The sequence below is a fragment of the Beauveria bassiana genome, assembly GCF_000280675.1.
Source record: "Beauveria bassiana ARSEF 2860 unplaced genomic scaffold BBA_S00006, whole genome shotgun sequence".
NCBI lineage: Eukaryota > Fungi > Ascomycota > Sordariomycetes > Hypocreales > Cordycipitaceae > Beauveria > Beauveria bassiana.
Genome location: NW_007930841.1, coordinates 449302 through 475227, shown reverse-complemented (window position 1 = coordinate 475227; position 25926 = coordinate 449302). Strand labels below are relative to the sequence as shown.

Below are 25926 nucleotides of genomic sequence, written 5' to 3'. Positions count from 1 at the left end.
TATACTAGCTACTCAAGTAGAAGCAATGGAAAAAAAATCCTTGGCAATGAAGAGCAAAACTGAATGAGAGCGTGAGGTGAGCAAAGAATCAAGGTGTGAAATATGTCAGTACCGCACTGGCGAGCTATTTCTGTTTCTTGCATATTCAAATCTGACCGGGTAACTTATTGCTTGTCCCGCGGATGAAAGGATGCTTAAGCTTTTGAACGGATTGAATCTTCACAGTACGGATGGCATCCGTATATAAAGAGGCACATTAATAACTGAGACAAAAACGTTCGTGGCTACGCTAGTTCTGCGCTGAATGCCTGTACGGATATAACGAGGCACATTGAACTGAGACAAAAACGATTCGTCAATATCAGTACGTTCGTTCCGCGCTGCGCTGAAAGAACAGTGGTGCTTGTGTGCTATGTGTCGTATGTCAAAGCCCAAGTCCAGCAGATGCTGCTGCTGCCGTTTCTCCTGCAGTCATCAATTACGATTGCGTCTTGCAACCCCAGTGGTATTGTGCCAGAGCTGTGAATCTAACGGCTTGAACAGATGGCAATATAACTAACGAAAGTAGGAAAAGAAAATGTATCGATCTCGCATATGCTTTGCAATCCGCAGCCCGATGCCAGTCTCTCTGGTGCCGAGGGTCATACAATATATCAGCAGATCTGCCGAGCGGCGGCGAGAAGCGGCCAAAACGGTTTTCTACTCTCAAGGCTGTGGAACTTTCTGTCAATCTCGAGGATGCGCGGCTGAAGACGCAAATGAAGATACTGCACGCACCCATTGTCCCGAGACATTTGTGTAGAGCTGCCCAGCGATATGCTTGTCAAGCACCCTGCCGACGTACTTTAAACATCAACTCGTCAATGATTTACAAGAGCTGTTTTTCGAGCGAATCAGAAATCTGCAAGTAATTGCTGGATTTTCACCAGACTATCCCTGCGATTGGTGTAAGTTGTTGACCTTCGCAGCATGTGGCTGGCGTAAATACCAGCACGTCCCACTCCTGTATTCATGCTGGATAGAAGAACGCATATTTCATCATATGTGCATAGGCCAGAACAAGCCTCTACCTTGCAGCCGCAATTCCCTCAGGCAATTCAGCTAGCCTTGGCTAAGACCTGCAGACAACGGGGCAGCCGGCGAAAATGTCGCTATCAAGTATTGTCATGCCAGTATAAAAGCTTCATGTCCATAGCATGGGCCGTCGTGACACTCATCTTCAATCCCATCATCTCTCGGTTAATTAAGCCAAGGAAAAGCCCATTGGCAATCTGTTATAATGCCAGGCCCAATTCCACTTCGCATGCAGCAAGTGCATCTTGGTCGAGGCGCACTTGGCCACTTGGCCATCAACCCAACACACGATACACCAAAAACTGTTTATGCAGGTGAACATGCGGCACAGGAGTCTATTCTGCTCAAAAGATGCCCTGGAGACATCTGGCCAGGCGGTACATCGTACACATATGGCTGCCCGCGGCCGATCCTCATGTACCAGCACCACCATAAGCAATTGATCCTGTTTCATGAGTCGATCACGGTTGCTATCGTAGATATTGTCAGAAGATGGTTCGCAGATCGAGATGCAAGATTCCCAGAGAGAATGCCACTTCTCGAAGAGGAAGAGAAGTTGTTGCAGGTACGGGATTATGGACTTATCCGGTATAATTCGAGCATGGTAAAGATTCTGACATATTGCAGTGGATGGATTCGCAAGTCGCACAGGGTAACCTCGCACCTTACTCGGCAGCAACTCTCGGGTCCTGGAGACCAGACTTTCTTGTTGAGGATGACAAGGGTTACGAAAACTTTCGTCTAACAGAGATAAATGCCCGCTTTTGTTTCAATGGGTTCATGCATGCTAGCTACGGGCAGACAGCGCTCGACTCAATGGGAATGCAAAGGTCGGGACTGGTCGGTGCCGCAGACGGAGCAGAGGTATAATCACTACGCGCGCTCTTCTCTTTTGACTGGCACACTAACAGCAAAACAGTTTTTCAACGGACTTCTTCGACTTTTCCGACACGATCGACCGCTTCATCTCTTGAAAGGCGAAGAGAAAGGAATCGACATTGGCATGTTTATCCATGCTGTTCAGTTTCGTCTCGGTATGACTCCGCGCCTGATCACTCCTAGTGATTTGAGACTGGTTCCGGACCCCGATGACCCAAATCGCACCCTGCTCTGCTGCTTGGTCAAATTTCCTACCACAAGTACATCAATGTTGAAAACACAAAGCGGAGAGGTGGTGGAAGAGATCCACCAAGTTGGGCTGGAGCTTCATCAGCGCGAGCTCGCCGCTCTAGATGCGGAGATGATGCATCACATCAGCCTGCGCTGCTTCAACGACATGCGCACAATTCTACTCGTGCACGACAAACGCATGCTTGGCATCATCCAGCAGGAGCTGTTGCCCATGGTGCGTCGTGGCGTACTGACAGTGGATCAGGCGCAGGCGCTTGCCAAGGGAATCGCCGACACGGCCCTACCCGGCTCGGCGTACATGGGGGATTTGCTCCGCCAGTCTCAGGCCAATCCGAGCCTGAAGGATGAATATTTGCTCAAGCCTATCCGTGGAGGCAAGGGAGCGGGGATCGTGTTTGGCGAGGACCTTGGCGCCGACCAGTGGCAGGCTGCGCTGCGAGACCTGCAGAGTCCCAAGCTGAATCCTGCGGGTGCGAGCTATGTGGCACAGCGCAAGGTTCTGCAGCACAACTATGACCTGGTGCTAAAGGGATGTGGAAAGATCCTGACGCAGCCTCTGGTTGGAACATACCACACCGTGCATGGTGCGTACCTCGGCATCGGCACCTGGCGGAGCAGCGGTGGTCGAATTTGCGCGGTGAGCAGCGGAGGTGCCTGGATCTGCTCCGTGATTAGCCCTCATTAAGGTGGACATCCTGGGCCATTGAGAACTAAGTTATGAATGTATCCAAGAATTAGTCGGCTTCTAATACGTTGGTTCTGCTTCAACTTTTGTAGCTTTCCAAGCAGCAGATGCTGCCTCGGCCACGCTGGCGTGTAAGTGATGAGCAAAGTACTGACTTGTCAACTTTTCTAAGCGAGATTCTAGACGCTAGCTCACTTGTATGGAGACTTCTACGCTAATTGGGACTTAAATTAACACCAAGCTTAATTGCGACCTGATTGGCCTGCAATTGCAAGGCAGACATTCGTGGGGGTGATGTGATCGGCACCAGGGGACGCCATTCGCCTAAAGGCACTAAAATCGCGACATGGAAACGTCTTGGAGTAATCTCCCTTGAACATACACAATGGCATCGCACCATTGTCAGGAGATGATGCGCAAAGCGACGGCAGTTGCGGCGCTCTACAAATCGAGGTGCAAAGCTGTCAATGGCGTCAATATGGTGTCTCAGATCGCCAACGCCTAGCCGACTATAAGAACAATGAGCGGCGCTTGTATCACAAGAATTGCCACAACATTGTTCCAGTCTTTGCTCCAACATCTCATTGTTCGAATACAACAACGAAAGCCTCCTTCCATTATCATATTCAATCAGCAAACCAATTCACAAAATGAAAGCCAACACCATTGCCGCCATCGTGGCCACCCTCGTGACGAGCGTCGCCGCTGCCCCCACCGAAAAGCGCGATCTGCCCCTTCTTGGCGGCCATTCTGGGATTATCAAGGGCGTCGGTCCTCTCCTTGACAGCGTTGAGAGCCTCATTCCCGGTCTGGGTGGCTCCGGCAACGGGCAGGGGGATGCCCCGGCTAGCAACATCATCGGCGGCCTCGGTCTCGGCGGTGCCAAGTCTCGTCTCTAAATATGGTCTCTAAAGAGTCAGCCTGTCTAAAACACAACGAACAGTCAGAAAATATGGATTGGAAAGATATTGCGTGGGTGGTGCAAGGTACATCTGGGGGTCGAATGCGCGGCTTTACATTCGTGTATAACGTTATCTAATTATATTCAATTCAAGACGAAAATTTGGGATATCACATATATTTCTCCGTAATTTCTCACCTCGAATTGCAATCTGGGCTCGAATAAATGCTCAGTGGGACATGGCAGGTGTCACGGTGTAAAGCCGTGTCACTTGCTAGATAGCTGCTGTAAGTCAAGCTGGAGGCAAGACCCCTGCCAAGAAATCTTTACTCTTCAGTAAAGAAGAATGTCACATTATTAGGTATTCTATTAATGGAAGGGGATGTATCGTCGGTTGGGTCTGGTTATATGGAGCTGAGGAGTTCACTAATTAATGCCACTGTAGCCTTGGCTTTCCTCGGCGTTGGCTTTGGCATGGGGCACAAAATTAAAGGTTTTTTGCGGTAATGCGGTGCCTGCGGAGCGAAGGCTGGTTTAAAGTTAGGGGGTGCTGGGCCCCTACCCCTGTACTGGTACGAGTCGGTAGACTATTAGACTACTAGAATAGGAAGGCGGGGGAGTCTTCAATTATGCATCTGTCGACTGGGGTCTCCAACGATCTTTCGGGTGGGTTTTGCTAGCCGATATATCTCTTCCAAGAAAGATTTGCCAAGATTCTCTTGTCCGTCGGGCTCTACGGGAATCTAGCACCACCTATGTAGTGATGCATATATGTAGACATACTGATGGAGCTGATTTGCCCGATGTTTGCCCCGAGCTCGCCCCCACGTGAGCAGGACCCCTGCTCTTTTACACAAGTCTGACTTTTGAGCCTTGCCAAAACAAGCGCCCCCTCACCCGACGCCGTTTGTACGTGAGTCACCAACACAGTACCATTCACACAATTCCCGTTCTGCCTCTCTGGAGACGTCCCGCGTCCTCGGCATGGCTGCCATGAACTTCTCCAAGGAAGAGGAGATTGTCCTCGCAAGATGGCGTGCAATCGACGCTTTTAAGATTCAGCTAGAGCTGAACAAAGACAATCCGCCGTATACCTTCTATGATGGTCCGCCTTTTGCGACTGGGCTTCCTCACTACGGCCACATTCTGACCTCCACCATCAAGGATGTCATTCCTAGATACTGGGCGATGAAGGGATACCTGGTTGAGCGTCGATTTGGCTGGGATACCCACGGTGTCCCAATTGAGTACGAAATCGACAAGGCGTTCGGCATCAAAGGGAAGCAGGAAATTCTGGCCTTTGGCCTTGCCAAGTACAACGAAGAATGCAGAAATATTGTGATGCGATACGCAGCCGAGTGGAGGACGATGATTGAGAGGCTGGGGCGCTGGGTTGACTTTGACAATGATTACAAGGTGAGTCACGACTTCCTCGCTCTCTTTGAGTCTTCTCGGTGGCTAATCTCTGAGATTCTGGGCAAATCAGACTATGGATTTGAACTTCATGGAGAGCTGTTGGTGGGTTTTCAAACAACTCCACGACAAAGGCGTCGTATACCGGGGCTACAAGGTAATGCCTTATTCGACTGTCCTCACCACTCCACTCAGCAACAACGAGGCTCAGGTAAGTTTTGCGTGGACAGTATTCCCTTGTGTCGCAAATTACTCACAATGCTCGCCTCAGGAAAACTACAAAATGGTACAAGATCCAGCCGTTGTGGTCACTTTCCCCCTCCTCGATGACCCCAAAACTTGCTTACTAGCATGGACAACCACTCCGTGGACCCTCCCGGCCCATACAAATTTAGCGGCGAACCCCGATTTCGAGTACGTCAAGATCTCCGACGAGAAGACGGGCATGAATTACATACTGCTGGAGTCATTGATAGGAACGCTGTATAAGAAGCCAGAAAAAGAAAAGTACAAGGTCGTTGCCCGGTACAAGGGATCAGACCTACTAGGTTGGAGATACGAGCCTCTCTTCCCCTATTACTACGATCAGTTCAGGCAGAATGGCTTCCGCGTTTACAACGATAGTTACGTTACAGCAACTAGCGGTGTGGGAATAGTCCATCAAGCGCCAGCTTTTGGCGAGGAGGACTTCACTGCCGCCATGAAAAATGGCATCATTTCGGCCGAACGGTTACCCCCCAACCCTGTTGACGACAACGGGTGCTTTACCTCAGAGGTCTCAGATTTTGCCGGGCAACACGTGAAAGATGCTGATAAGCACATCATCAAATATCTTCAAGGGCGGGGGAGACTTATTGTAAACTCGACCATCACCCACAGCTACCCCTTGTGTCCCAGGTCAGACACTCCACTCATCTATCGCGCCATCTCTTCGTGGTTCATCAAGGTTCCGCCTATCACGTCCCAGATGCTAGAAGAGGTCGAAAAAACTCACTGGGTGCCATCCGTTGTCAAGGAACGACGGTTTGCGAACTGGATCGGCGGTGCTCGAGACTGGGCCGTGTCCCGAAATCGCTACTGGGGTACCCCGTTGCCTCTATGGGTGAGCGACGACTATGAAGAAGTCATCGCCGTCGGCAGCATTGAAGAATTGAAGCAGCTGAGTGGCTACGAAGGCGAGATCAATGACCTCCATAGACACAACATTGACCACATCACCATCCCTAGCAAGCAGGGAAAGGGCATTCTCCACCGTGTTGAAGAGGTTTTTGACTGCTGGTTCGAGTCAGGAAGTATGCCCTATGCCTCTCAGCATTATCCCTTTGAGAATAAGGAAGCATTCGAAAAACGCTTTCCAGCCGACTTCATTGGAGAAGGCCTCGATCAAACAAGAGGTTGGTTCTACACTCTTCTTGTCTTGGGAGTTCACCTCTTTGGTACCTGCCCGTTTAAGAACTGTGTTGTAAACGGTATGGTCCTTGCCGAAGATGGAAAAAAGATGGCAAAGCGTCTCAAAAACTACCCAGACCCAGACATCATCATGAGCCGCTATGGCTGCGACGCACTCCGACTTTATCTCATCAATTCCCCGGTGGTACGGGGAGAGCATTTCAATTTCAAGGAGTCTGGCGTCAAAGAGATGGTTCAGAGAACCCTCCTACCCCTCTGGAATAGCTATATATTCTTTTGGGACCAAGTCCGATTGCTGCGCAAAGTCGAGGGGATCGAGTTCAAATTTGCCCCGGCAAAGGTTGCGTCCTCCGGGAATGTCGTGGATAGGTGGATCCTGGCTACCTGTCAGTCCTTTTTGAAGGAGCTCAGCGACCAGATGGCTGGTTAGTTAATTCCTCCACATGACTATTGACTGGAAGCGGTATGGGGTATAGCATGCTAATCGACTTCCAGGCTACCGCCTTTACAACGTGGTCCCAAGGGTCCTTGAGCTCATTGACAAGATCACGAATTGGTACATACGCCTCAACCGCCAACGACTGAAGGGGGACCGCGGAGCTGAGGAGACAGTGGTTGCTTTAAACACGTTGTTTGACGTGCTTTATACTGTCGCACGCAGCTTTGCTCCCTTTATACCTTTCTTGACTGACAAGTTGTGGCTCCACCTCCAAGAGTTTATGCCAGCTGACCTGCTTGTTGGCGACATCCGCTCTGTTCATTTCCTGCGTTTTCCAGAACCTCGCCTAGAACTATTTGATGAAGTGGTTGAGCGTCGGTTCGCTTGTATGAGGACGGTTGTTGACCTTTGCCGCATTTGCCGCGAACGAGAGCCAGCCATAAGCCTCAAGCAACCTCTCATGACCCTTACAGTTCTCCATCCTGACCAGCAATACCTCTACGACGTTGCCTCACTCGCCGACTACATCAAAGAGGAACTATCGATCATCACGCTGACCCTCAGCTCCGACGAAGGCCTCTATGGCGTACAGCATAGCTGCACAGCGAATTGGTCTACGATTGGAAAGAAACATCGCCAGAATGCCAAGCGACTCGCAACCGCCCTCGCAGCTCTATCAAGTGCAGAAGTCAAGCGCTTGATTGAGAAAAAATCGGTGGTGATTGACGATGTTGAGGTTTCCGTCGAGGATGTCGTCATCAAACGGGGTATTGCTCCGGACCTAGCGGGATCAGAGAGCGCCGCAGTTGGCGTTGACGGGGACACGCTCATCATTCTCGACAAGACAATCTACCCGGAGCTGGAGGACCAGCGTCTCGGCCGCGAGATTGTCAACCGGGTGCAGAAGCTCAGGAAGAAGGCCGGCTTGCACCCTACCGACGACGTGAGAGTCGAGTACGCCGTCCTCAGCGATCCCGATGGCATTGGCATTGAGAATGCTTTTTTGACCCAAGCAAGTAATATGCAGAAGGTGTTGAGGCGGCAATTGGAGAGATATGACAGAGGCTCTGCAGAGGATGCTGGAGCAGATGCTGATAGTAATGTTTGCGAATCGATCATTGAGGAAGTGCAGGAGATTCAAAACTCCCTGTTCTCGCTGAGAATCTCCGCTCTATAGAGCAAAGGCGAGTTCGTGGTCGTCACGGGGGGGGATTAGTAAATGGCTTTGGTACTACATGATAGTCACACAAATGTTGGATACCTGATGCTGGCAGATATCGGCACGCCCGCTCTGAAATAGCTAGAAAAGCACTGTTGGAAGCACCATGTCTCGATTTTGAGGTCAGACTAACTCAGCGAACTCTCATGTATCATCGACCTCAGCCTCATGTTTGCAGGCCCTCATCGTCAACGCAAGGCAGCCGGACAATCTCGTAGAAGAGAAGAGCAGAATAGATAATACGAAGAATTAGACCGCTTGTAGCCAGTTGAAATGTTTCCCATCTAAATTTGAGAAAGAAAATCCAGACGAAGCATGTGCGACTGCTAGTAATTGTCGAGGTGCGCAATGCGGGTGCGGATTTCATGGCCCCTATCCATATAGACGTCGCTGATTTCGAAGTAAGCGACACAAGCTCGTGGTAGGCGTGCAGAGCGGAGACTAAGAGACTATGGGCGAGTTTCTTCTCGCATCGGGTTGCTTTCGGCATGAGGTGGCTTTGGCAATGACACGGTCGTTTTGGTCGCGGAACATGAGGTCGATTGCAGCTGTGTCTTTGTGCATTGGCCGCAATCGGGCTTGGCTTAATCGCACTATCCAGTGACTGAGTTTACATCATCTTTTCCGTGCATGCGCATGGCGAGCTTACTTTAATCTTGCGTTAACGACAGTTGGAGCAGCCCTGGGCGGGCTTGCCGTAGTAGACCATGATGCAGCATGCACCAATGGATAGAACACTGTATTTGACAACACAGCAAGATTATCAGGAGTGTTTCTTGGCGCTGGGATGCACGGCTGCTCTGCACGTCGTCCGGAGTGTTTCTTGCCAGGCACGGAGACTACAGGGCGGGACGGTGCTCGGCCGCATGAGCATCCGCTCGCGAAGAGTTCCATGCATCCTTGGGAATAAATTGGTCTGCTCGGCACCGTGATTGCGTCAGACTTACTCAAGACCATGATACAGTAGATGACGCGATCTTGCGATGATGCGTTTCACTGCGCAAACCGGACGCGCCGAGCAAACGCGTCATAAGCTTTCACGCTTTACCTTTTGAATTTCTTTTTGCTTGTCCTCTAGTCTCTTGCCTCTGATTCTGTGTAAGCATGGGTCTTGGAAAATCTCAGAGGCGCAAACCGTCCTGCCGCCGCGGAGGCTCTTCTCGAGCTTCACAACGTAGCGCGGCTGTAACCTTGTCACTGCGCCGGCAGGCTGAAGCGAAGGGCATGCAAGCAGAGCCGGAGGAGACAGATGGCCCACGAATCAAAGTATCATGGGCCCGCGCAGGCGTGATGATCACCGGCGAGTATGGCATTTGTGTGGCGCGAATGCCAGCCGTGAAGAACTGGGCAGAGTATGATGGCAAGCAGCTACGTCAGGTGGTGGCAGAGCTTAAGCTTGTAATCAATGGACACGTCGAGGTAACCATGGCTCACGCGCGGCTTCCTGAAGACTTTGGGTCTGCAGTGGCAGCTGGTGCACCGGGGCAAATTTTTTGCGAAAGATTTGGTGGCTGCGTCATGACGGTGCATCCTGGGGTGCAGGACCATGACGTGGATCGATTCAAGGACTTTCTTGGAGGCGATACCACGGTGAAGGGGAGGAAGGAAGTATATGAAGAGGGTGAGCGCCGACGCCCGCATCAACTTTCCAGCTTATGTTCCCCCAACAAGATTCGTGTCCATGCAGACGCTGCCAATCTAAACCACAACAATGACACTTGCGCCGTTGTGTTTTGTTTCCAACTTGAGCCAGGAGCAAACGTGACACTTTGCTCCATGGAGTATTCATTCTATTGCTAACCGCGAGGGCGAATTTCCGGTAACCTGGGCAGTGACTGTCCCCGGTTCTAGGCCTTTATTCCCTCGTAGAACTTTGCGTGGGCACCACTGGGCGGTTGGTAACTATGGTTTCTGCCGCGGTCCGGGGGGGGGGGGTCTGTTGGATGAAGAGGGTGAAGGAGCGCTGAACTGGCAAGGCTTGTGTCTTTCGAAGAAGATGGTGTCTTGCCATTCTAGGAATGGGTGCGCCAGAAGTTGAGTAGGACAAGATTGAGATTGAGCGACAGATATTTAAAAGTGCTTTGGTATATGACATAACCGCATTAAAGAATGAGACTGTGATACGGACAGTTTGAATGACATGGCTGGGATTGCACTGTGCACATCTGCGCATCATCTGGTACGCATACGTCCCGCTGCTGGATGGCGTCGCTGTGGCTGTCATGTAAACTCATGTCTACAGCTAAGTTATCAACGATTCCTAAATACTTGTATTTGCGCCACCTCACATGTAGAAATATACCATATGAAGATTAAAACAGAAATACCCTTTCGAATCATTGGGCCTTGCGACTAGCCAGTAGCCCGCCTCCCCAATAAACATTTGCGCTGTCTGAATGACGGGCTGCTTAAACGTTTCGTGCCGTCCCGCGTCTGCGTCTTTGCAATAGCGGACACATTGCTGATCCTGAGGGGTGGGGGGAAGGGTTTGACGTTAGTTAGCCTGGGGCGAAATTTTTGTGCAAAGTCGGCGCCGTGCGCGGATTAACAAAGACGAGAAGAAAAAAGAAAAAGAAAAAAAAAAGAAGAAGAAAAGGGAGAAAAAAACACACTTGATATTTCGCCAAGAGGATACTGGCTACTCCTGTCATAAGCATTGCTAGGACCAGAAACGGCACGAAAAGCTTGTTGCTACCAGAGGGCATCGTGTCGAACTTGGGGGTTGATTTCGCGACTTGTGGGACGGTGGGACGGTGGGACGGGACGGGACGAACACCTGTGGGGGGTAGGAAACTTTTAATCAGGTAATCCGTACAGTAGGTAGATGCTAGCTCGACAGTCAAACATTCTATATACTACCAAGATACAGGGGGGGAAACCCTAGTTTTCAAGAGTAGGTAAAACCCTATATTTACCCTGCCGGCTCCCTTTACTCAGGCGTATTGGTAAATAGGCATTTCATCCCAGCAGCCCATCCACTTTCTGCACGTGGAATCCTTAATCTCGTAACTACTCGTGATCCCACTACCAACAAGTTGTCTTCCTCCGCTGCACTTAGACAGCTAGCGCAACGATTTTGCCTCCCTCCGAAAAGGTGCCATTAACCGGTGCTTCTGACGCCCCACCTGTTGTCACATAGAGAACATGCTCATCCTTTCTGGTTCGACCAAACACAGTCGCCGTACCCGCGGCGACAAAGGACGAATTGAGATTGCCAGCAATGACTGTGCTCTCGCCGTTCAATTCAATCTTGGTGACGACGTTGGCTATGCCACCTGCAACATACGCCGTCTTGTTCGCATCCAGAGCAAAGTCGTCAGCGGGGACGCCCGTACTGATACGCTCATACGGCCCAGTGGCTTCTCCGGTAACGTTGTCGATGGGCACACGGCCGTAGAGCGGGTTAAAGGTATTGACGTAGTAAAGATAATTTTCCGAAATCCGTATACCGTTGAGCCCAACGGGCAGAGCTGCATCTACAGGAGGTCTGAACGATTCGTCTCTCTGCACCAGGGCGTACTCGCCAGTGTTCGTGTTGAGGCGGAAAATAACACCCTCTGCAGCGTCGCCGACAAGGACTGTGCCGGCTTCAGCATCGAGCGTTACCATGCCGTCGAGGAAGACTGCTTCGGTGATATCCGCCACCTTTGAAACCTTCGCTTCCTCCTCCGCACCACCGCCAAAGTCCGCTTTCCAGATTGCCCAGGTCCCTGGCTCCGGCCCTGTTTGCCGGGTAAAGTTGCCTGCAACAACGGTAAAAACCTCTGGCGCAACTTCAATGACACCGAGTAGACAGACGTATTCCGAGAAGCGGTAGACGAGCTTCGCAGAAGTTGGTCGCTCGAATGGGTTGATTTCGTACAGTTCCGGCCTATCAATGAGGGTGACAAGAAGGTTTCCGTTTGCCCGGACGGCAATGTTCTCGACCCAAGTGCCGTTTTCGAATTGATACACGATGCCATCTTGTCGTTGCGGCTGCGGAGGAGTGCAGGACTGGCCGTCAGAAGCAAAAGAGGCTCCGATAAAGGATAGCAAAGTCAAAAGCAAAGAGGATTTCATCTTCGTTCAGTAGGGACTGGTTAAAAGAATGTCCTGACTGGCTGCAACATGTGCGGTTTGTAGAGCATTTATAAATGCATTGGGCTCTACGGTGGGCTATTTTAAGAGAACCTCTGTTAGCTCTTGTGCATTAACCTAATCTAGCAAGCTTGTACAATCATCGCGAGGGCTAGGCGCAGCGGATTTACTGGTACCTCATACTTACTTCCGATGCATCTTGGCAGAAAACGTCGGCTGAACGCAGTGGACTTAGCGCATGATTCCGATGCATCTTGGCAAAATAGACATGAGATTGCACTCTCTACTCTAATTTTTAACAGGCACCATCATCATCGAGACTATAATAGGTATCATCTTGGAGGCGGCTGCCAGGGACGAACAAAACGTTGTCGGCGTTAGCTAGTTGCCTCTCTCCATAATAACAGCCAAGCACTCGAGCACGGGTACTTTTCGACGAAAATATTGGGCCAAGCTCTTTTCGGGAATATTACATGACGCCCGGATACCTAAACCCGCGTGGCAGGTGGATTAACGCCGAAATCTGCATATATATACCCTGGCCAAGTACGGGCACGTACGTAACCTAATATATCACTACTCTACATAAGTCGAGGGGCCGATTAGACTGGGATATCCATCCATATATGTCTAGATTCAGCATGGGAGCATCAACGCATTGCTTCAACTCATGCAAGAGTAACCGTGCGGCGTGTCAACCCTGGAAGCTAGCCGAAAATGGAGGATCGCGCCGCATCCTAGTCTTTTGTTATCTCCGAACGTCATAGGCTTTATCGTATTTGTAAGCCACCCCCAAACTCTTCTTTAATAATCGGTCCTTATATTATGTTGCGTATAGTACGCCAAATGGCTCGTAAGGCTCTTGCCAAAGGCCTCTTGTCAAAGCCTAGGTTCTGTGGGACTGACTCGTATGCCGTCTTCATACATTCGCGACCTTTGCCGGGTTTAGTACGACGATTCATGCAGCTATCACGCAATTTCTCAACGATTCCTCAAATGTAAAAGAGGAATAGAAATTTGTCTTCTGCGGGTGGCGCTATCGTATAGGACGATTAGGTACTGTTACAGCGGCCCTTCCCATCTGTGATGTCATGGTTTTTGCACCTTTCATTTTAAAAAAACCACTACTAAAAAAAAACTCAATTCACTGTATTATACGTACTGAGGTCGCCTTCAAAGGTCCATTACCACGCTAACCTCACGTAAACCTAAGAAGCAGGGATTCATAAGCAGGCCAGATAGGTAAGCAACACGGCTATTATAGCTAACAAGTCGAAGCTACCAGGGTCTCCAACCACAAAGTGCCGCAAAAAGAAGGTCACAATGTATGATGTAGTTGACAAGACAAAAAATTACGAATATATATTAGCAACCCTTTCCTACTCCAAAGAGCTTGTCGCCCTTGGCCTCTGCTAAGCACCCTTTGAACTCAGGCAGTAGAGCAGGCCGTTTTTTTTTCACGCGACCAACGATGCCTAGCCTCATAGCATCGATACTATTGGCAGCCTCGGTGGCTGCCGCAGAGCCACAGGTTCTCACAGACCGGGGCACTTTTGGTCCTCCTCTGCAGATTGCACACTACTACTACGGTAAGCCAAGAAAGCACAAGTCACATATGATGCTAGGCCGCACAGTTTCTCTGGGGTCGTAGTGCCCAGAGTTGGAAACGATGAGCGTGAATCAAAAGAGGGAGACTAAGAGACCGCAAACAGGCCAGATGCCGACGGGCATCGCCGTGTCACGCGAGAGCCGGCTTTTCTCAACCTACCCGGCATGTCTGGACGGAAACAACACAAACACGCCGCAGACGCCAAACAAGTACCAAGTCGCCGAGTTGATGCCCGATGGCTCCGAGGTTCCATATCCATCCGTCGAGATGAACTCTCCTCCTGGCGGAGCACTCAATATGAGCACGAACCCGTCGACCTCGGCCAACTACGACAATTATCTGATTGGTTGTCAGAGCGTCATCGTGGATAGCCAGAATGTGCTATACATCTTGGATTCTGGTCGAGCTGTTGACCCCGATTCCGGGGCCACCTTGAGCGCAGTCTATGGAGGTCCCAAAGTCATTACTGTCGATTTGAGTACCAACAAGGTCATCCGCACCTACAAATTTCCTCAAACCGTCGTATACAGTGACTCCTTCCTCAACGATATTCGGGTAGACCGGACGCCTGGCCTTTCAGGGCTCACGAGTAATGGAAGCGAGGGCGTCGCCTACATTACCGACTCTTCTTTGGAAGGTCGAAATGGTTTCGTCATTCTCGACTTGACCAGCGGAGAGAGCTGGCGCCATCTGGACAATGATCCCCGGGTGCGTGCGCAACAGCAGGTCGTACCGTGGGTTCATGGCAACCCCGTCCTATTCGCACCCCCGGGACAGCCTTACAGCCGCGCCGCGATTGGCAGCGATGGCATCGCCTTGGGGGCTGACGGGTACGTAAACTTTTCTGTCTTTTCCATTGTGTTTTCATCAGCCGCAAAATCGCGCCAGAGAATCTCGAACAAATTTTCGTGGGTAGATATTGCTAACGCATGTCATATAGCAAGGACCTATACTTTAGTGTCATCAGCGGACGCGAGCTCTTCTCCGCCCCAACGGCAGCTTTACGCGCCCACGATGCAAGTAGCGAGCTGGTGCTGGCGGCGAGCATTACCAACAAAGGCGAAAAGGGCATCAGCGACGGTCTAGAGACGGATAGCAACGGAGTCATCTACGCAGGCAACGTCGAGCAGGAAGCCGTGGTGTCCTACTTCCCTGGCAACTCCTCGGTCCAGACGTTTGTGCGCGATCCTCGGATCAACTGGGTCGATACTTTGAGCATTGGCTGGGACGGCTTTCTGTACTTTACGGTCAATCAGGTCCACCTGATGCCCAACTTCTACCCGGGTACTGAGCGTCGCCAGCACCCGTACGTCTTGTTCAAGGTCCAGCTCCCCGATGGCGGTAGTAAGGCTGGATTGGCCTCAAACGCGACCGGGTTGGCCTCGAACGCGACCAGCTTGTGCTGAGCAAACTCCCTGACTCACACCTGAAACGAGGTAATTTGCGAGGCTGTAATGAATGTCAAGTCTGAAGGGGTCAGAGATCAAGTCCGAGTGGGACTAAGAGCGGCGGAAAGGATACAGCTTGATTGCAGGGGCTTTACAGATGTGCTACAGGTAGTAGGTAGCGAGTCTCACTCAGTCAGCCTTCATCAATACCTGGTCCTCAAAAACTGTGTCGTCTTTGTAGAACAAGGTATCAGTCGCAGCTCGAGTGAACTGACGACGCAAACCATATACCATTCTCCGCAAGGATCACTGCCAGTTTCTGAGCCAAGAAAACTCACTTCCACCCGGCGCCAAATTTTGCTAGCCGACGCTAGGCATCATTGTAGACTATCGTGAAGTCTCTAGCAGCCGGTCAATCAGACGTCAAGCGGCGTCCATCAGGCGTTTTCCACGGCGCGCGTTAGCAAATCCGTGATCCACGGCGTAAACGTCTCTTCGACCCAGCGCTCAAGTGCCGCGAACGATGCTTGCAGGACGAAATTATTCCAACCGGCTTCAGATCAGTGTTTGTTGGGCCGAAGCAATTGACTTGTTGACGATGCGGCGAAGCTGCTCGTGGTCATGCAGTTGCCGCGGCGTATTAGGCGATGGCGGCACTCGCCGGCTGTGTCTCGTCGGACCATGAATGTTGCCGGATTCGCCAATCGTTTTGAAAGTCGGGGTGCAACCGCAAGATGGCCTGCAGCAGCGCCTCTCCAGCCTCGACAGCGGGCAGCGCCTCGAGAAGTGTTTGGGCGCTATTGGTAACAGCTGCCCCGGATGAGGTGCTTCGGAAAGGTGGCGCCACCACATCCGAGTGCGAACATCTGGCAGGAGCCGTCAGAAAAGACTGGCCTGCTGGCGAGCGCGGTCGGTAATGGTGATGATGCCGACCGCGTCGGGCCCCCAGCCATGGCCATGTCGCTGATGCCAGCTTCGACGACGAAACTGTCCATCTCAAGTGGCGGGGCTGGGTAACTCGTTGTCGGCCACAAAGTGAATGTCAAGTCCAAGGGGGCCAAGAGACCAGCCAATCACCATCAGCCTCAGCCAGCTATCGACCATACCAAGTCAGACTCTCTCGCAGACACCTCACGCGCGGTCAGCCAGAGCCACACCTACATCCGTGGGGGCTCCGTTCCTTGACGTCGTCATCAAAGAGACCACGCAGCATAAGACGCGTGAGCATTGGTAGGACCTTGTTCGCGCCGCGCACGTTGCCGTGTATGTCGCCGCGTACTTGGCCGCGCACCAGCGGCAAGCCTGTGGCTTTGTCAGAGCTTATGTTTGTCAGTTGGTAGGTTGTTGAATACCTAGGTAAGGATCGCTTAGAAGTAATTGTATGGGCCCCACAATAGCTTCAGTGGCTGTCAGTTCCCAATTGCACAGGGGCAGAACCTGAACAACAAGTGAATACTGCTCACAAGCTTGCAGAAAAACAGAAATCATTGACAGGTGCCGATACGGTATGCACATCCCGAAATTCTCATAGCACCCCACGGTGGTCGTCAAGCCCTTGTTGGCGCCCACCAGCAGATATGGCCTCTGCCGAAATCACCGTTTCGCCCAACACGCCGATGCCCAAGGGCTACAAGCTTCTACGCAAAGGCTACCCCTTCATGACGGCGCTGTGCCGACGCAAAACGCTCGCGGCGGGCCAGACGCTCTATGTTGTGCGAGCCGGGTCCAGGATGCAGGGTCTGCGCGCACCCAGACACATCATCAACGAGTGCTACAAGGAGGAGGAGCGAACGCGGGCCACGCGCCGCGCCACAGTGGCCGCCCGCGATACGTCAGCGCGAAGTGTATTTGAAACAGCGCTGCGTCTGCAGTTTCCGGAGATGCCCGCGGTGGACGTTGAACAGGTGCTGCAGCGCACGCTCAAGAAGTGCAGCGGGAGGGTGGGCAGGACGTCGAAGCTGGGGACCGAGGACAAGGTGCGGCTGGCAGTAACGGCGCATGCGCGGCACATGCATACCGACTACGACAAGCTCGTCAGGGGCGAAACGAGTCGCGAGGATGCGAGAAAGATGGTGCATGGTCCTGTGCGCAGCGTCCTCGCGAGGTGGGAGGGCAGCCGTGAGAAGCCGAGTGCGTCTCGCGGACAAGATTCGCCGAGACGGAGACTACACACACGAGCGATGACGAGAGAAGCCTCAGAGCAGTCTTTGGGAAGCATGGGTGGCGAGGAGGACTTGACCGAGACTACGACCTCGTCGCTAGACGATCCTGTTCTTATTTCGTCAGGCTCAGAAGACGACAGCGTAGACGTCTTGGTCATATCGTCAGACGAAGAGTGACCTACGCTTTATGTTTAAGGTTCTCATGAGATAATAAGAGGGTATTAAATAGATAAATCTGCATCTCACATGTTATTATTATTAAGTAACTAGTACGGGGCTAGAAATCTATGAGCCCTGATAAAGACATGACGAATTTGTCCTTTGACCTGCTGCCGTGTGCGTGACTGATCTGTTGCTGCTACTCGCCCCGCGCTTCCTATCTGGCAAGTCCCTTTTACTATTTAAGTTGTTGATATTAGCGGGAATGATGAACAATAAGAATTAACTTTTGATGCTACTTTTAGCAAGGTTCTTACTTACCTGCTATTGACGCCAGTGGCGGAAAAAAGGTTTGGAGGAGGACACGTGCCGAGATGTCAACGTGGTGGTGATGTGGTGAACTATACATGCTAATAAATCAACAACACTTTTCACTTTGGGTACAGAATTGGTTTCCTCTCCATGCACATTCTTTCTCTCCCTTTACATTCGCCCTCGACGACCGTCCGTCTCTCCAACCACCCTCACAACTCTCCAAAAAGCCACAGCAAAGATGCGGTATCACGTACAACCTCGGGGAATTCGCTGGAGCCTATGGAAGGATCTGTGGCACAACAACCTTGCCGATCTCAAGACCACCAAAGAAATTTCCCCGACGACAATATTCGTCGCTATTGATACCGAACCATGGCCGGGTCAAGCCGGGACAAATTCCACTGATGAAGCAGCCGCTCAGATTGGCATAGCCTTACTTGCCCCCCGGGCAGATGACGCAGGAAAGATCGATGAGCCGCCTCAGACTCTTGAGGAAGCTCAGCAACGATTCACATCTCCTCACATTCCATCCACATCAATGGCCGAGAGCGGCTGGGGTTGGGGGAAATTTTTTGGAAGCGTGGCGACGAACATGTTGCGTTTGTTGGCCCAGATGAAGTAGAGGACACCGTCCTCAACCTTGTCCATACTTTCCAGCAACAAATGTGCTTGTCTCTCGGCAAACCTTTAAAGCTTACTCTCGTCGGGTTTGACCTTTATCACGAATTTCGTATTCTGTCCCGTCACTACAAGCGGATCCTTGACTGCTTCACTTCATGGGTTGATGTCCAGGAGCTTGTCAAAGAACTCATGCCAGACATCAGCCAGGCACCAAGCTTGCGAAATACTCTGATCGGCGTCGGATACGAACCCGTTTTCCCGACCAAGCCGGCGAGCTCCGATGGCCACGATGCCGGGAATGATGCTATGCGTTGCATGTCAGTTCTCGGCACGCTCTTGCACTACTCGCCGCCAGGTGAAGATTTGGCTCGGGCTCACTCGGAATATCATGCGAAGCGCTGCCATGAAAGGTCAAAGGCGCAGCGCGCAAAGGCCAATATGCAGAGACGTGACTTGTTTTCCAAGGAATGCCCTTGGCCCGCAGAGAAGTATCCATTCCGAGCAAAGGTCGACTTGCCAGGAACCTACATTACGAAATGGCAAGACCCGGCGGTGCTGTGCGAATATTTTCTCAAATACAAACCGGTGGCGGCAGGTGGCAATAAAACAAAGACATTTGGGGGCTGGATCTGCTTCGCGAGCCTGGAGGAGCTGGAGCTGTTCTTGAGAGAGGTTGACGGGATGGAGGATGTAGAGGGAAGGGGAACTTGGCTCGCAAAAACACGGTATAACCCAAATGTAGTCGAGGCGGTCACAAAGGCAGAGCTGGACGAATACCTACGGGACAAGGCAGCCGCCGAGATTGCCGAAAAACGGCGAATTCGACAGGAGAAGAAGCAAAGGGAGGAGATATACGGATAGCAGGTATGTAGACATGCTACCCCTCCCTGCTCTTGATGACCAGCATGGCGTGTTGTTACGTTTACATCTAGTGGCGTATTACCAGTTAACAATATCCGTAACGTCTTGTAGAATACCAAATCTATATGTGAGTTTTTTCAGGCCATTGACTAAACGTATCGTCGTGAATATGTACAGCTATGTACACGGAAAAGTCATACAAGCCCTGGGGAACTGCTGTCCACTCGGCTACTCGGGACGTCTGCGGCCGGTCCTGTGGCGGTCCTTGTCTCGATTAACCCATTAAAAAGGTCCTCTCTCTATGCGAAGAGAGGCGAGAGGGATCATCTAGGGGGGTTAATGATGTTGGCGACGCTTGGGACGCCAATGCTGTTTATAATAAACAGCATCTAATAGCCTGGGCTCAGCGTCCTCCGTCTAAATAGCCGTGGCACCCACCTCTTCAAGCATTCGACTCGGCGCTGATTACCCAGAACTCCATGTCAAGGACAGAGCCTGAGCAGGGGCGCACAAATATTTGTAATTTTAAATTGGCAATAGTCGGGGCGACCCGTAGCACTGATTACTGCACATGGATGATGAATTCATGCGGCGCGCCGTGTTGAAAAGTTGCGTGCTACTACACGGGGCCGCTACAAGATGATCATGTCGTCTGACCGCCCCAATGATTCAAGAACTGTCCAAAATTTCTGGTTGTGTCGTTGCGACTCGAGCGTTTACAATCACATGTGTAGCGTAAGAATTTACCCCTGGGTCGATGGAGTATTTATTTAATCAGTACATCCGTCTGATTATTAGTTTAGCGGGCGGCCTTGACCTTGTCTTCTTGTACCTTATGTATACCCCTGTCCCAAGCTAATCGATTGGTAATTTCTGTGACGTTGGTCAGGGGACTCGACTCTCTTTTTTTGTTTTTTGCCTCTTTGCCTCGACAAAACATCATGTTGGCGTCAAAACTTGCAATTGGATTATACATTCATTGTTTGGTATATCGAAATCGAAACAACAAGCGCCATTGCTCGATCTAGTGTAGCCAGCCGCACGTCCTGCAAGCTACCCACCCACCACCCCATCGCCTTTACTTTGTTTACATTGTGCAGGGATTGTGCATGCTTTTTTGTACACAAGCGGGAGCTGCCGTTCCGACTAAATATTTAGTTAGTCTTGTCCACCAGCTCATTCGACCAAGACATCCCGCCTGCTCCTTCCCCCGTGCCGCGAGCCTGACGGCATTCTTCAATCGGTACCTACTTGCATTCTCTGCAGAGACAATCAACTCAAAGGATCAAGGATCGAGGATCGACGCGCCTACAAGATCGCACCCGCACGCCTCGCCAACATGGATGCTTCAACGCAACGTGGCGGCACTCCACGCACCTCGCGCTTGCCAGTTCCCCGTGCTTCAGGCATTCCTCGGCCGACTTTCTCGACTGGCACTCTGGACTCACCGGCTGTTTCTGCAGCTCGACCTGCCGCTGCTGCGCCTGCAGGCCCTGCTGGCACAAAGGAGCTTCACAACCCCAAGGTGCGCAAGTCGCTTGGCGGCGCGCCACTAAGATCACCTGCTTCTCGAGAGCAGCTCCGTACGGCAAGCATTAGTCGGCCACCGGCGCAGAGGCCTCCTGGTAGCCGAGTTTCCTCGACAGCTCAAAGACGCACCAGTCTTTTTGTCGATCGAATGCCTAGCAGGGCCTCCACCATCGCCGACCGCGATGCTGATGAGCTCCTCGGCAACCGACGGGCCAGCCGTGCCGGCCTGCTCCCAGACCATGACGATGACTTTCCGACTGAAGATGAAGATGTTGATCTGCCTCCATTGGGTGCAAAGTATCTCCAAACACCCAATAAGAGGTCCGGAAAGCCCCGACCATCGTTGACTGAACGCACAATGGAGACCCTGGCCAACGTACCCTCCTCTCCAGCAATAAACAGAAAGCCCTCGTCCCTCTTTGACCATTCCCGGCCTAGATCACGGTCAGGCAGTGTCAGCTCTAGACCCGGCTCTAGCTACAACTCCGATGGCTCAGGACGCCCTCATTCGAGGTCATCAAGCCGTCCCGGCTCCAGGGCCGACAACGATGGATACGGAGGAGCCTACAGATCTGCTCTTTCCACCATTGACGGTACTCCTGAGAGAGCCGGAGGCAGAGGGCTAGCCAAGACGCCCAATTCGCGTATCGGCTTGAAGCCCTCCCTGGCATCAGCCTCCAAGCCATTGCCTGTTCCAACCAGCCCCAGCCCCGAGAAGCAAGCAAAACAGCCACTCAGGTCACGACCTGCACCTGCGAATCCTCTCAAGTCCAAGGCGTCCTCCAACGGCCTCTTCAAGAAACCGGCTATACCAGCTACTAGCACAAATGCATCTGGCTCGAATGCGGGGGATCAGGCCTGGGATGGTGCGATTGCCCCGCTGACAATTACCAAAACCCGCACAATTGCATCAGAAGATCGGCCGGGTCTTGCCCATAGAAAGTCATCCGCTGCACTGCGCGATCAGATTGCAAAGGCAAAGGCTGCCAGAAAAGCTTCCTCAAAGTTGGACTCGCCTTCTGTTCAGGACGTGCCCATCGCGATGGGTGGCGGCATGGACTTTGGTATTGAAGACTACCCTGACCCTTTTGGTCAAAACAAGAACGAATCGGCTGGCGTTAAGGTTCTTCAACAGCGCATTGCTGCCGGTCGAACCACCGGTCGTCTAAACATCGCCGCACTGGGGCTCAAGGAGATGCCTGCTGAAGTTCTCGACATGTACAACCTGAATTCCATATCTGGCGGCAGTAGTTGGGCCGAGAGTGTCGACTTAACTCGACTTGTTGCTGCTGACAATGAGTTCGAAACCTTGGCCGATGTTTTGTTCCCCGATTCGATACCCGATGAATTTGACATGGGCGACGACAATGATGCGCCACCCAACATCTTTGGTGGTTTGGAGACCATGGACTTGCACGGCAATAAACTCGCAGCTGTCCCCATTGGGTTTCGCCGCTTGTGTCAACTGACGTCTCTCAACCTGGTACGTTTGGCCACTTGCATGTGCCGAATGTGTTGCTAATTAAAACAGTCGAAAAACAACCTTGACAGCAACTGCCTCCAAATACTGTCACAGATGACAGCCCTTAGAGATCTCAAGCTCGCTAACAACAATCTTTCCGGTCCCTTGAATGCTGCAATCTCTTTGCTTGATGGGCTTGAAGTCCTGGATTTACATGACAACAAGCTTTCCAGTCTTCCACAAGACATGCACAAGATGAGCCGTCTTCGCATCTTGGATCTGGGTCAGAACAACTTCGAGTCCATCTCCTTTGCGGCTCTTGCCGATCTGCCTCTCAGCCAGCTCGTGCTTCGTCAGAACAAGTTAAATGGAACATTGATCCAAGACCCCATTGATGCAATGCGCACACTGCAGACGCTTGATATCTCCTGTAACCAAATCAAATACATCATGCCATCATCTACCGTGGTTGCCTTTCCAGCTTTACATACGCTGTCGGCATCCATGAACAGGCTGCAAGAGCTTCCTGAGATGTCATCCTGGTCAAGCTTGCTCACTTTGACTCTGGACGAAAATGGCATCGCGGCTATTCCTGAAAGCTTTATGAGCCTTACAAAACTGCGACAAGTTGACTTTTCCGGCAATGACATTCGTATGGTGCCTCCAGAGCTTTCAAGAATGGACAGCCTATCCATGATTCGACTCAGCGGCAACCCACTTCGTGACAAGAAATTTGTGACCGCCACGACTGACGAGCTAAAGGAAATTCTCGCTGGCAGATTGGAGCCTCCGCCTCCCTATCAAGAACAGGGAGAAAATGTAGTCGGCCTCATGGCAAAGCTGGCAGAAGCCCAAAAAACTCGGGGGGGCGCCAGGCATGTTGTCGATGACGAGGGCAAGTCGGACGCTGATGATGATTTTACCACGCCTCCCACATCACGTCCCCATTCACCATCACGGTCACGGTCGCAGACTATGGATAGCGTTCAAACACAATTCCACATGCCCGTGCTGGAGGACTGGCAAGTCAGAGCCGGCGGAGTCCTTGACCGATCTCGCACGGGTAGCTCTGTGCTGGATGCCACCAAGTTTGCCGAAGCCAATGATAGGCAGCCTATCAGACAGCTGCTTCTCCACCACAATCTTTTCACCAATATTCCTGACAATTTGGTTGTAGTTGCGAGGAGCCTCACCTCTCTCTCACTAGCAAACAATCAGCTTACCGGAGCCGAGTATCTAAAACAGCCGCTTGAGCTACCTGCTCTGCAAGAGCTCAACCTGGCTGCGAACCGAATCACATCGCTCGAACCTCTTCTAGAATGCCTTGACGCGCCTTCTCTCGAAACGCTTGATATTTCTACCAATCGCATGACCTGTCTGCCTTTGGGCCTTTTGGACAAGCTCCCACGACTACGTGTTTTGCTTGCCAACAATAATCAAATCTCGGAGCTTCGCCCGGAGTCGATTAAAGGCATCAAAATTGTAGAAATTGCCAACAACGAGATCGGCCAGCTGGAACCCATGATTGGTCTTCTTGGAGGCGCCAGCGGCCTCGAGCGTCTGGATGTGTCTGGCAACAGATTCAAAGTACCTAGGTGGAACATCTTGGAACAAGGGACACATGCGTTACTGCACTGGCTACGTGAACGCGTTTCAGAAGAAGCAATGGAGCGCTGGCGAGAGCAAAACGGGGATGACGATTGAAGCACCAGTCGGAACCATGCTTCCAGCATGTAGACATTCACGTCGGAGTATTAGAGGAATGCAGGTAGCGCCCATGGGCATAGCTTTACGCCTGAGATGTGCACGGGCTCATGTCTGGAGTTAATAATACTGATTTTTGTTGCAGATTTCTCTCCCAACCGTGCAAACAAGCAGTAGCGGCCAATTGCAAGGTTGGGCAGGCGCCGCCACGGACGGCGCCATCTGGGCGCCTCTGGGCGAACCACGAAACTTTAATGCGTATATCTATCTCCTTGTCTATTTTTTTTGTCATTGTATAAAAGCCATGATCATCGCAGACAGAGTATTTCTTTCATCATCACACAAGTATCGACACTCGAACGCTGTTCATCTGCTCACAGCTTCCAACACCGGCACGATGCACATCCATCAACGCGCTCCTCTTCCCACGATAATCACAACAATCATTGCCGCTTCACGACCCACGATCCACCACTCATCTGCTGCCTCTGCCTCTGCTGCTGCTACTCCTACGCTCGCCTTCTCGGCCCTCCGGGACCGTGCGAGCCTTCCCGGCGACTACACCTCGCCCCACGAGAGCATCAACAGCCCCGGCGAAGCGGTGCGTCTGCTGGTGCCCATTTCTGTCGCCGCGTGGGTGCTGGTCGGCTCCGGCTGCATCCTGTGCATCAACGGCGGCAAAGGCCGCGCCGGCGGCTACTGGGTGCCTAAGTGGTACCTGGACGCGGAGGGGACGCGACGTGACAAGGCGCTGGTGGTGGCGTGGTGGCTCGCGGTGCTGCTGCTGTGGCCGGTGATTCTGCCGGCGCTGCTGCTGAGAAAGATGGCGAGGGTGGTGATGAAGCAGGTGGGCAAGGTACAGACTCGGAGACGGGAGCGGGATAAGGGAGTGGGACGGGTCAGTGAGGTTTGAATTTGGTTTAATGGCGGAGAGAGAGAGGAGGGGAGGGGGGGGGGGGGGCTTCGTTTTCTCTGGTATGTTGACAGTCTAACAGTGAGATTTGGCTCGGAGAAATTTTTGTCTAATTCAGCGTTTTAGATGCCTATTCTTTGTGGAGATTTCTCTTTTCTGGACAAGTTGATCTCTGCTTTAACTTTTGGTTTGTGCTGCCATTGGGGTTGCTTGGTTTCGAGGTCTGTTGGGGGGGATGACAAATGGACGTAACTTTTCTGGTCTGGCGTACGAGTTGGGTTTTGAAATATTGCTATAAACGTGGTATGGATAGAAATATATACAATCTTTGGCCGCGAATAACGCGCTTTTTGCCGTGTCACTAGATTCAGATGTACGACCAGAGAGAGATCTCTCTCAACTCTCTTGTGAAGAAAAGCTACGAACAACCGAGTCAGGATTTGAATGCTGCCCCCTTCTACTGCAGTACCGACCAAATTTTCTGAAGATTTAAAATATGTAGGCTATGCCCTGCAGAAGCCTCGGTCAAACCAATCGGGCTTAGGGGCCGGCTACAGTCCTTCCTTCAACGTCAGTCGAAAGTTTTGAGCGACATCAAGTGCCGGCTGCAAACGACAACATGTAGCCCAGCAAAAAACTGGTCAACATCTCGGCCAGCTACTCATCAACTAGTGAGTGCTACTGATCAGAAAGCGGGCAAGACGTTGTGCTGAAAAGTCGACCGTGGGAAAAAAAAAAANAAAAAAAAAAAAAGCAGGATATCAGCAAAAGAGATAAAAAAAAAAGTAGAAGCGGTTTCCGACTGACAAAAGGAAGCTATTACGGAGTTGTGGGAGTGTTACATGACGGACCG

At 51.7% G+C, this 25926-nt stretch overlaps 11 protein-coding genes across 11 annotated transcripts; 9 read left to right on the top strand and 2 right to left on the bottom strand.

Moving 5' to 3' along the window:
- Nucleotides 1–1279: 1279 nt before the first annotated feature.
- BBA_02893 (Ser/Thr protein phosphatase family protein) lies at nucleotides 1280–2890 on the top strand (the record flags this gene model as incomplete). Its single annotated transcript, XM_008597990.1, has 3 exons — nucleotides 1280–1639; nucleotides 1702–1938; nucleotides 1994–2890. The coding sequence occupies 3 exons, from the start codon at nucleotides 1280–1282 to the stop codon at nucleotides 2888–2890; spliced, it is 1494 nt and encodes a 497-aa protein (XP_008596212.1).
- Nucleotides 2891–3540: 650 nt separating this feature from the next.
- On the top strand, nucleotides 3541–3789 carry BBA_02892 (uncharacterized protein; the record flags this gene model as incomplete). The annotated part of the gene is made up of 1 exon (XM_008597989.1): nucleotides 3541–3789. One exon carries the CDS (start codon nucleotides 3541–3543, stop codon nucleotides 3787–3789), a length of 249 nt encoding a protein of 82 aa, XP_008596211.1.
- Nucleotides 3790–4775: 986 nt separating this feature from the next.
- On the top strand, nucleotides 4776–8230 carry BBA_02891 (isoleucyl-tRNA synthetase, cytoplasmic; the record flags this gene model as incomplete). The annotated part of the gene is made up of 4 exons (XM_008597988.1): nucleotides 4776–5207; nucleotides 5278–5415; nucleotides 5476–7039; nucleotides 7110–8230. 4 exons carry the CDS (start codon nucleotides 4776–4778, stop codon nucleotides 8228–8230), a joined length of 3255 nt encoding a protein of 1084 aa, XP_008596210.1.
- Nucleotides 8231–9376: 1146 nt separating this feature from the next.
- On the top strand, nucleotides 9377–10072 carry BBA_02890 (uncharacterized protein; the record flags this gene model as incomplete). Its single annotated transcript, XM_008597987.1, has 1 exon — nucleotides 9377–10072. The coding sequence occupies one exon, from the start codon at nucleotides 9377–9379 to the stop codon at nucleotides 10070–10072; it is 696 nt and encodes a 231-aa protein (XP_008596209.1).
- Nucleotides 10073–11326: 1254 nt separating this feature from the next.
- On the bottom strand, nucleotides 11327–12331 carry BBA_02889 (uncharacterized protein; the record flags this gene model as incomplete). The annotated part of the gene is made up of 1 exon (XM_008597986.1): nucleotides 11327–12331. The coding sequence occupies one exon, from the start codon at nucleotides 12329–12331 to the stop codon at nucleotides 11327–11329; it is 1005 nt and encodes a 334-aa protein (XP_008596208.1).
- A 1489-nt stretch (nucleotides 12332–13820) lies between these two features.
- On the top strand, nucleotides 13821–15364 carry BBA_02888 (Major royal jelly protein; the record flags this gene model as incomplete). Its single annotated transcript, XM_008597985.1, has 3 exons — nucleotides 13821–13938; nucleotides 14062–14788; nucleotides 14899–15364. The coding sequence occupies 3 exons, from the start codon at nucleotides 13821–13823 to the stop codon at nucleotides 15362–15364; spliced, it is 1311 nt and encodes a 436-aa protein (XP_008596207.1).
- Nucleotides 15365–15986: 622 nt separating this feature from the next.
- Nucleotides 15987–16341, bottom strand: BBA_02887 (uncharacterized protein; the record flags this gene model as incomplete). The annotated part of the gene is made up of 2 exons (XM_008597984.1): nucleotides 15987–16212; nucleotides 16280–16341. The coding sequence occupies 2 exons, from the start codon at nucleotides 16339–16341 to the stop codon at nucleotides 15987–15989; spliced, it is 288 nt and encodes a 95-aa protein (XP_008596206.1).
- Nucleotides 16342–16923: 582 nt separating this feature from the next.
- Nucleotides 16924–17685, top strand: BBA_02886 (alanine and arginine rich protein; the record flags this gene model as incomplete). The annotated part of the gene is made up of 1 exon (XM_008597983.1): nucleotides 16924–17685. The coding sequence occupies one exon, from the start codon at nucleotides 16924–16926 to the stop codon at nucleotides 17683–17685; it is 762 nt and encodes a 253-aa protein (XP_008596205.1).
- A 535-nt stretch (nucleotides 17686–18220) lies between these two features.
- BBA_02885 (uncharacterized protein) lies at nucleotides 18221–19464 on the top strand (the record flags this gene model as incomplete). The annotated part of the gene is made up of 2 exons (XM_008597982.1): nucleotides 18221–18539; nucleotides 18596–19464. The coding sequence occupies 2 exons, from the start codon at nucleotides 18221–18223 to the stop codon at nucleotides 19462–19464; spliced, it is 1188 nt and encodes a 395-aa protein (XP_008596204.1).
- A 1339-nt stretch (nucleotides 19465–20803) lies between these two features.
- On the top strand, nucleotides 20804–24160 carry BBA_02884 (leucine Rich Repeat family protein; the record flags this gene model as incomplete). Its single annotated transcript, XM_008597981.1, has 2 exons — nucleotides 20804–22477; nucleotides 22526–24160. The coding sequence occupies 2 exons, from the start codon at nucleotides 20804–20806 to the stop codon at nucleotides 24158–24160; spliced, it is 3309 nt and encodes a 1102-aa protein (XP_008596203.1).
- A 304-nt stretch (nucleotides 24161–24464) lies between these two features.
- BBA_02883 (uncharacterized protein) lies at nucleotides 24465–25073 on the top strand (the record flags this gene model as incomplete). The annotated part of the gene is made up of 1 exon (XM_008597980.1): nucleotides 24465–25073. The coding sequence occupies one exon, from the start codon at nucleotides 24465–24467 to the stop codon at nucleotides 25071–25073; it is 609 nt and encodes a 202-aa protein (XP_008596202.1).
- Nucleotides 25074–25926: the final 853 nt, after the last annotated feature.